The 10,491-nt window shown below is 29.2% G+C and overlaps 1 protein-coding gene across 1 annotated transcript in view; it reads left to right on the top strand.

Annotated features, from left to right (window-relative positions):
- LOC142324471 (modular serine protease-like) overlaps positions 1–9,208 on the top strand; it is a 59,802-nt gene extending 50,594 nt beyond the window's left edge. The window contains exons 12-14 of the mRNA XM_075365296.1: positions 2,853–3,020; positions 5,063–5,213; positions 8,968–9,208. Coding sequence (XP_075221411.1) covers positions 2,853–3,020; positions 5,063–5,213; positions 8,968–9,161 — 513 coding nt within the window. The 3' untranslated portion in view covers positions 9,162–9,208. The remainder of the gene's footprint in view (positions 1–2,852; positions 3,021–5,062; positions 5,214–8,967) is intronic.
- The last annotated feature ends 1,283 nt before the right edge of the window (positions 9,209–10,491 follow it).

The raw sequence follows: 10,491 nt of genomic DNA, 5'->3' as shown, positions 1-10,491 counted from the left end.
AATTATGCATTAATAATATAAACATGTTGATCCTCTGAAGAATGGAATTAGACTATACAGAACTAGACACATTTTTACATTAGTAATATAAAATGGCAGAAAGGCTCCTGGAATAGACGGAATACCTGTAGAATTACTGCGCAGTGCAGGTGAGGAAGCGATTGATAGATTATACAAACTGGTGTGTAATATTTATGAAAAAGGGGAATTTCCGTCAGACTTGAAAAAAAGTGTTATAGTCATGATACCAAAGAAAGCAGGGGCAGATAAATGTGAAGAATACAGAACAATTAGTTTAACTAGTCATGCATCAAAAATCTTAACTAGAATTCTATACAGAAGAATTGAGAGGAGAGTGGAACAAGTGTTAGGAGAAGACCAATTTGGTTTCAGGAAAAGTATAGGAGCAAAGGGAAGCAATTTTAGGCCTCAGATTAATAGTAGAAGGAAGATTAAAGAAAAACAAACCAATATACTTGGCGTTTATAGACCTAGAAAAGGCATTCGATAATGTAGACTGGAATAAAATGTTCAGCATTTAAAAAAAATTAGGGTTCAAATACAGAGATAGAAAACAATTGCTAACATTTACAGGAACCAAACAGCAACAGTAATTGAACATTATACAAGGATGTTCCCTATCCCCGTTACTTTTTAATCTTTACATGGAACTAGCAGTTAATGATATTAAAGAACAGTTTAGATTCGGAGTAACAGTACAAGGTGAAAAGATAAAGATGCTACGATTTGCTGATGATATAGTAATTCTAGCCGAGAGTAAAAAGGATTTAGAAGAAACAATGAATGGCATAGATGAAGTGCTACGCAAGAACTATCGCATGAAAATAAACAAGAACAAAACAAAAGTAATGAAATGTAGTAGAAATAACAAAGATGGACCGCTGAATGTGAAAATAGGAGGAGAAAAGATTATGGAGGTAGAAGAATTTTGTTATTTGGGAAGTAAAATTACTAAAGATGGACGAAGCAGGAGCGATATAAAATGCCGAATAGCACAGGCGAAACGAGCCTTCAGTCAGAAATATAATTGGTTTACATAAAAAATTAATTTAAATGTCAGGAAAAGATTTTTGAAAGTATATGTTTGAAGTGTCGCTTTATATGGAAGTGAAACTTGGACAATCGGAGTATCTGAGAAGAAAATATTAGAAGCTTTTGAAATGTGGTGCTATAGGAGAATGTTAAAAATCAGATGGGCGGATAAAGTGACAAATGAAGAGGTATTGCGGCAAATAGATGAAGAAAGAAGCATTTGGAAAAATATGGTTAAAAGAAGAGACAGACTTATAGGCCACATACTAAGGCATCCTGGAATAGTCGCTTTAATATTGGAAGGACAGGTAGAAGGAAAAAATTGTGTAGGCAGGCCACGTTTGGAATATGTCAAACAGATTGTTAGGGATGTAGGATGTAGAGGGTATACTGAAATGAAACGACTAGCACTAGATAGAGAATCTTGGAGAGCTGCATCAAACCAGTCAAATGACTGAAGACAAAAAAAAAAATATAAAATATCAGCTGTTAACAAGGCCAGCGCCGACAATACAGACAACTTTATTTAATTTACGATGAGTAAGAACTGGACAGTTATAATTTTATTCATTTTTACAAATAAAAAGGAGGAAAGAAACATGACTCTTAAACCATATCTTCTAGAATCTTTCTAAATGTGAAAGTAAGATAAATTTCCTCTTTCTGCAATCATAACAGGTGCGTAATTACAAATTGACTAGATTTTCTGCTACGTTTTAACTGAGAAAAACTCTATAGAATTCATTATTGAGGAATCAATTTCCTTTAGAATAATTTTCTGAAATATTAATCTCTTAATGATAATTATGTATTAAATTGTGTACAGGTAAATCTCTTGGCAAGTATCTGTTTTTTCCTTTATTAATTAGGTTTTGATATTGTTTATGCAATCTTGCAGTACAATGAAAATGCCTGTAAAAAATACTACCACACCTGTAAAATAAAAATATCTTCCTCCCCATTTCATATCTACATTCTAAATACCATCAAATATTTGTATAGAAACCTTTACGTGTAGGACTGTGTATTTACAAGATTACCGAATTACCCTCAACATTATTATGAAGTTAAGTTTTTTAAACATGGCACAGTTGGTATAAAATATTATTTTTATATAAATAAATGAAATACAACTTTACCAACAATTCGTCCGTAGTCTTCTTTCTAGTACTTTAGGTCATTCAACCATCCTCAGGAAAAGTTAATCTTCAATTTATATCATTAAACACATTTACATAATATACATAACATGATTATAACATTACATGATTAACATTACATAACATAACATGATTAAAATTAAATATTTCATTACAATTAAATTTTCCTGAGGATGGTCAAATGACTGAAAGTACTAGAAAGGAGACTGCAGATGTATTTTGGTAATGTTCTATTTCATTTATTTACATATAAATACTATTATGAAGTATTTAACTACTAGTTATTAGCAGTTAATGAGATTAAACTGTCCCTAACTTGTTTAAATTTGGTGATCCACTGTAATTGGTTTATTAAAGGTAGCTTCAGTAATTAAATTTTGTTCTTATTACTTCAAATAGCTCAAATTAAAAAATGCTATTCTTTAATGCATATAAGCTTTGTATATAATCATTAGGTTGTAAGGATAGTAGTTTATGTATTTATTAATATTGTTTTAAAAAAAATATAAATCCAAGTGTAATGAAAGAATTAATGAATCTAAATTAAATTTATAATATTAACATAAGAATAGAATTATATATTAAGAAAAAAACAAGCTAATTTATGGACTACATATACATTTTTTTAAATTTAAATAGGTCTCACGCATACACATACCATTAGCATATCAAGGTATAAGTGTAAATTTTCTACCTGATATAGCTATTTTGGAATTATCATCTGCTGTTCCATTAGGCAATTCTATTAATCCAGTATGTATCGACATATATAATAAGAACATTATCGGAACATCTATGCTAGGAACGGTAAGTATTTTTGACTTTTTAAAACAAATAAAGGAAACTTAAGTAATACATTTAAAGTTCCTGAGGTACAAGAGACACCAGTCTTTCTCTGAGAGTAATATATACCTAGTTCCTAAAGTGATGGTAATGAAAGTATCACTTTTAGGTCTACATGTCACCTGATTTTTAGTAAACTGATCATGCATGATCTACAACCGTATGGTTGGTTGAAGAAGGCCACAGGAAACCCACTTTTCGCTTTTTAATTGCCCAATTAAGCTTTTTATGAGAAGTTATTTTTGAGATTCCTATCTCATTTTCAGGAGTGACTTACGATTCATGTCAAGTCATCTTAAACTGTTATGATAAGGGGTTTAACATACATATGTAGCATTGTAGTATGTTTACTAAATATGTGATACTGTTTGTTTTGTTTTGAAGTATAGTATTGGCAAAAACAAACAGCATTAAAACACAAATTATTTAAGAGGAACAATCCTTACATTAACCTTGAGAAATTTAATTACTCGTATATATGCATAGATTATGTGAAGAGATTATCTTGTCATGCTAAAATTCCTTTTAATGTTTTGTAAATCCCTCAGTAAAAATAAATTTAGTAGATATTGGTCTGTTTGTCTAGATAGATATGATTGCAATTAGTAGTTAATAAATAATATATTTGTACTAGAAATAAAACTGAAAATCAGTAGCAGTAGTGTTGCAAATACTAACACCAAAGTATGTTGTATTATAACAGAAAGTTATCTTTCTGTATTGACACAAATTCAAACATATTACAGTCATAAATAATTGAAAATTATAAATAAATTTCAACATACTCACATATAATTATATTTTATTCAGATTTTCCTGAAAAGTTATGGATAATAAATATTTATAGTGCTTAAATTTAAAGGCAAGTTACACTTAGTTTTAGTGGTCTTGGCTGGACTTCAATGAATAATTCCTAATTTGATCTCAAACCTAGAGCTCTAATTAAACTAGATTAATGAACTAATTACACTTATAACATTGGTATATGTAGATTAAAGCAATTACACTTTGGATTTATTTAGAGAGCACTGCTTGGAACACCTGAATTTTAGTCTCTAGTTATACTGCTTCTTGTTAACCATTGGCAAAGTTTTTACCCCACCAAGGAAGCAGCTGCTTTATCATCTACTGCTTTTTGAATTCCGTAGATAAAATTTACAATTTTTAGAACACATATATGGAAATTGACTGAGAAAAATTATTTTTAAATGACTACAATTATAATTTTTCCACATGTTTGTTATTTATTTCCATAACTGTTAATATTTTGATTTTTTAAACTCTATTCATTGATATTTTTAACAGATTAAGTTAGATCAATCTTCTAGAATGTCTGGCCTGCTAATAAATGCCTATGATTGGCCTATGACATGAGCATGAGTTCATGTTTGTTGTTTGATTGTTTAAAAACAATTTATTTTTCATCATGTTTCACCATCTAGATTTCTTAAATTGTCATGGTTTATTCAATACTTACTTCATAGAATTTAAATGGGGTACAATTTGCAATCAGATTGTATAGATGCTAATAGTGCAGTGCATGTAACATTATGTTACCAGTTCATCAAAAACTTTCTATTTAAATTTGTTAAAAAATTAATTAATAAAAGTTCATTAGACTGAGTTCTCATTTAGACATATTTAACTGTGTGTTAATGGCTCTGATATTAACATTAATGTGCGTTGTATTTGAATGCTTGTATTATTATTGTATTTCTTTTAATGTATTAACTACAGAATTAGTCTAAATAAGACAGGATTTTGTTGTTTTATAACAAAATTGTTAATAGCATTTTTGGACCAAAAAGCAAAAAGATTTGTTTGTCCTGTTCATGAAAATGAAAGCAAAACCGCCCAGTTACTGATTTAAAAATATTTATATTGTCTAATTGAAAAATTATTTTTTCATCAATTCATATATATATATATATATATATAAGCCCTGTAAGTAATTTGTAAATCTGTATTTTGAATAATAATCATAATTAATTTTTATCATTAATAAGGTGGTTGGCTGGGGACTAAATAGTTCTAATTTGCCATCAGAAGAACTAAAAAAAACAGAAGTATCATATATCAGTTTAGAAGAATGTAGAAGAGTAACAGATTTAAGAAAACACATAACAAATGACAAATTCTGCACTACAGAAAGAAATGGTATATAAAATTATTTAACTTTTTTGCATTAACACAGAAAATAAAATAACTGGTCCTAGGTAAAATAGTAAATTAATTTCTTAATACCTGGAACAACAATGGGAGTAGAATTCTGTATAAATTAAATGGTGTGATGTAAGATAATGACCACAACAGCTGATGTTTTGATTGATTTATTTCATAAGTTAATTTACCCCATAATAAGATAGTACTTAAAATCATTGTTCCCCACAGACAGAAGTATAAAAACATTACTCAGGATTGCTTTTTCTGAAAGTAATGATGAATTATATGGCCAGCCCCCTATGTTGAACAATGTAAAGATGTCAGTTGTATGGCTAAATGTCCCAAGTTTTATTGCAAGTATGAAACACCAAAATCTGGGATTTAATTTCTCTGCATCCACGAAATGGGTCTTCAAAAAGTTTAATGAAAAAGGACTCGCTCAATTCCCCAAAACATCCAAGATTAACGTAGGGAAATGCTGAAATAATTAAACTATTCTTTTTCAAAATACGTATATATTTTTTATTTTTAACTGGAACCAATTTGGTTTCAGAAAAGGAAGAGAATCAGGAGAAGCTACATTAGCACTTAACAGTACCAGTCCAGAAAGACTAAAAAAATTCATAACTGTGTAAATTACATTTATTGAACTTTTAAAAGAATTTGACAATGTTAATTACAAGAGAATGTTCAAAATATTGAAAAAGCAAGGCATTAATCAGAGAAGCCAAAAAATAATTTGGGTATGGGAAGCACTGGGCACAGTAAGGGCAGAAATCAGTTTAGGAATTAATAGACATGCTACATTTCAAGATAACAATGCTGTTTTTACATAAAATGACAGCACAATCAGGATGTGAAAATATTATGTAAAAATAGATGACATTTGCCAGAGACTATAATCTATAACTGAACATGGCAAAAACCAAAGTCGTTGACTGTAGCTGGGAATAGAAACATGAAATAATAAAAATAAGAAATAGAGTGTTGGGTTAAGTGGATGAAAAAAAGTTGCTATAAGTAGTGTCATCATACCTGATGAAAGAAGCATCAAAGATTGATAAAACCAAGAATTGCCCAAGAGAAAATTGATTTTAACTTAAAGAAAACTATACTGTTCCAACTGTAACTGTTCTGTTGTAGATAATCAAGCAATTTCTTAAAACATATGTGTGGCATGTGATGATGAATGGAAGCAAAAATTAAATTAGTAGAGTAATGGATGAAAGGAAACTTGCTGTAAACCAATCCAAGAATAGATAATAGAAGAAAGAACTTACTTTCAAGAACAAATTCAAATATCAAAGGTTTCAAAAGGATTTGATTTGTTCAGAACCCTTTCACTTTCATGACTTCTATTTCCCCTTCATCTAAAAAAAAATCTAAATATTGCCACTTCTTATCATTTCATTTTTAAAAAATCTGCTTTCTAGGATTATTGAAATCTTATACTGTTCATGCCATCTTGCCCCTTCAGGTTCCTAAACCATTAGCTTCTTTAATTAATAAAATTTATATCATCTGTTCCTTTTCAAAACTCATAAGAATTTAAGAAGAACAAATTATGATAAAACAGAAAGGGCAAAATGTTTTACACTGACAATGATGTGCAGGTATATCTGCATTACACACACACACATGTATATTGTTCAGGAAGCACTGCTATCAGACACCATGTGATGTTAAATTGTTAGTTTTTTCTTCTTTTCAACAGAGTTTGTATTTTATTAAACATGTGTTTTTATTCATTAATTGTTTGTGCATAACACGTAATCATATGATGTAGCCTAGTTGCCAAGCTTGTTGGATTCAATATTATTATATTATCATAAGATGTGTTAAATTATGTCGGGCAGTATATTGAGACAACTCTTGACAATTCACTTGGATCCAAATGATTCACTCTGCTCCTGACAATTCACACACCTCCTGGCAGTTCACTTGGCTCCATATCGCACACAACTCCTGGCGATTCACCCAGTTCCATCTACACTATATAAGCTGGATCAGCACTAGAATTGGTCAGTCTCAGTCTCATCTTAATCTATCATTTAAAGACTCAACTTGTTCAGACAAAATTCACCATACATGTGCGTACATTTATATATATATATATATATATATATATTTTTTTTTTTTTCAACAATGTAATACAAATTAAATTAAATCATGAACATGTTAGTACACAATTGTTAATTGTGAAACCCATTTAACATATGTGAAACCTATGTATTAATTGATATCTTAAAGAAATACACTAATATATACAAATTATGGTTGTATAAAAAAATATTGGGGTTTGCAATTTGTTGTAATATCTCTTGGATGAGGTTTACTAAAAGGGTAGAATTAAAGAACAAAAAAAATTATTTTAGTTGTGCGCATGCCTTAGATAATTCCATATCTTTCTACTTGACAGTGCCACTTGCAAAGTTGGCAACTTCTGAGAAGAAAGCCATCTGTATTTTGCAGTTTGCTAAAGTGGATCTTTACTTCAGTTCAACATGTGTTCTGTAAAAAGTTTAATTGTGGTCCTCCAAGTGACAATAACACTATAATAAATGACCGGTTGTTTATGTAAAGGAAAGCATATGAGACAACTAAGGGTGTATGATGATGTCAAAACTAAATGTTTTCCATGCAATATCCCAAGGCATGCAAGTCTACTTTGTCACTGAAGCAAGTGTAACAGGAGTTGCTTAACTGGATATGCTGTGCATATATTGCATTTCCTCATCTGAAAGATTTATAAGAGAATTTTTTGGCAACAAGATGATGTGGCTCCTCCTTCCTGACATAACTGTATGGGATCTGTTGAATGACATTTTCCCTGACCACTGGATCAGACAGCATGAACTGAAAGACAAAGCTTGTTTGTGGTAGCCTCCTTGGTTATCTGCTCTGATCCCCCCCATCTGAGTTTTTCCTTTGTAGTTTTGTAAAGTTCTTGTGTATACATGCCTCTGCTATCTACTGATCTACCAGTTTGAGGCACATTTTGAAGCAGTGGTCTCTTTCATGGTTAAATTATGGGATGAACTCTCCTGTTGGTTGGATGTATGCTGCATAATGTAAATGCTCACATTAAAACCTTGAAGGAAAAAACTCAGAGTTAATCTTTTATTTTGTTTGTGATTAATTATAAGTCAAAGTTAAAGGATGTTAAAGAGCTTTAAAACTTATTCTTATAGCATTATAAATATTCATTTTTGCATACTCCTGTAATATAAAGCCAGCATTTTTTTGCTTGATTCATATACTGATGTTCATCTAAATATGTTGAACTGCTAGCCCAGTTTGATATATGTTTTAAGTTTTTATGTGTAAATCTATCTACATAACTTGATAATTGGGTGCGTAATATGACTTAAAACTAAAAAAAAGTTGTAACATGTCATGGATGATATTTTTTCACTGTAGTTACGATATGTTGCCAATTAACATCAGGACTGTACAAGACAGAAGTATGAGTTCAGCAAGTGAAATTTAGAAGTTAATCCATTTCTCATTAATAAAACTTTGGGGTATTTGTTTTAGTAATGTCTGAAAGTTAACAGAAAAAATTCTAAGTTAAAATGTAATTATTGTATTCTGATCAAACATAAAAATAGAAATCTGATTACAGTGAATAATAATCAATATTGAATTTTAATCAATTGGTCCTTTATTTAATTTAATAATTAATTTACAAAATATAGATGAAAAACTTAAATATTAACTAATAATTCTACACACAATTATGTTACAGGTTCAAATAAAATACAGACAGGTGACAGTGGGTCTGGAGTAATATTTGAGTTTGGGGGCAAACATTATATATATGGATTAGTTAGTTCAAGAATGAATCCTATGATTCTAACAAATACAGACTTTCGATTTCCAGATTATTTAAAATTCATTATTGAATTTACGAAAAATATAGCAAAAAACAATGACATATAATTTATGTAATTTATTAAAAAATATTTTTTTTTTTTAAATCTGATATTTCTTGCCTATTAAATATTTATGTGAAAAAAAATTGTTTACTGAAAACCTGTTTTATATAATGATAAATTTATAACAAAGTTACAGTTATTAAAAGAAGTTGTGGGAGAAAACAAGAAACTAACAAAGGGAAGTTAATTTTACATTAGAAGATAAGGAATGACAAGGTAAAATTCACTATTTAATGAGAAGGTAAAATATTTCAGAAAGAAGGAAGTTTAATATTTTTATAAAGGTTCTGGCTTAGGTCCTTACCTGACCCAGAAATATGGCAATTCTAATCAAATAATTCAATTAAGTCTGCATTTTACTTCTTTTCACGGATTAAATGTAAAGGGACTTGCATTACCAACAATAAAAAAAAAACTATTTACAGGAGTAGGCTAAGATTACAAATACTGCTACATTAAGCAAAGAGAAGTTATTAAATCTTTCTTGTTAATAAGAAAATTAGAGACTCATCTGATAACCCTTTCTTTGGATGAAAATTTTGAAGTTCAAGATAAAGTAAATTTTGTTTAGAACACTTAGTAACAGAATAATTTCATGATTATGAAAAAGTATAAATAAGGATGAGATTTTTTTATCTACTGCCAAAATTTCTGGTAAAAAACATCTCTTTAAAAGGAATATTTAAAAATCCTTTCCTGTGCAGAAAATTATATTCAATCATTAAAAAGATTGGAAGTAACTCCTATCCCTTTTATGTGTTCTTGAGTAAAAACTTCTTCCTTTTTTTGGAGGGGGGGGGTACACTTCTAAAGTTTTAAAAATGTAGCACCTTCTTATCATAATCTTTTAAACATTTTTATTTTTTCTTGTTTGTGCTACAACAGTTCTCAGAAATCTCATTTCTTTTGTCTCCCTGTCTTAAAAAGACAAAATTCACTTATAAATAATACTGGTGAAAACAGCTATAGTTCTTTTGATTTGATATTTTTATATTTATTAATATTTTCAGTAAATTCAAATGTAATAACATTATTTAAAAAATTGAATCAAAAGTCTCAATACTTTAACCAGTTTTACAGTGAACTACTGCCACATATCTAGCAGTAGTAGTCTAAATTGGGACCAGTATTAACCTTTTCATCAATAAAGTAGATTTATTTAACTAAACAATGAAAAAATAAAAATGATAGATATTCAAGGGACTTATAAATTAGTTACTACATAAAAGTAATGTTTTAATGACAAAAAGAGTTTTTAAAAAAATTAGATGTTACACTTAGTTTACTTAAAGTAGAGCTGAATTTAATTTCAAGTTTAGAGTTGCCTAGTCAGT

Source organism: Lycorma delicatula, chromosome 5 (assembly GCF_047948215.1).
Source record: "Lycorma delicatula isolate Av1 chromosome 5, ASM4794821v1, whole genome shotgun sequence".
Lineage (NCBI taxonomy): Eukaryota > Metazoa > Arthropoda > Insecta > Hemiptera > Fulgoridae > Lycorma > Lycorma delicatula.
The sequence above is the reverse complement of the archived record's forward strand: the minus strand, read 5'-3'. Positions and strand labels throughout refer to the sequence as shown.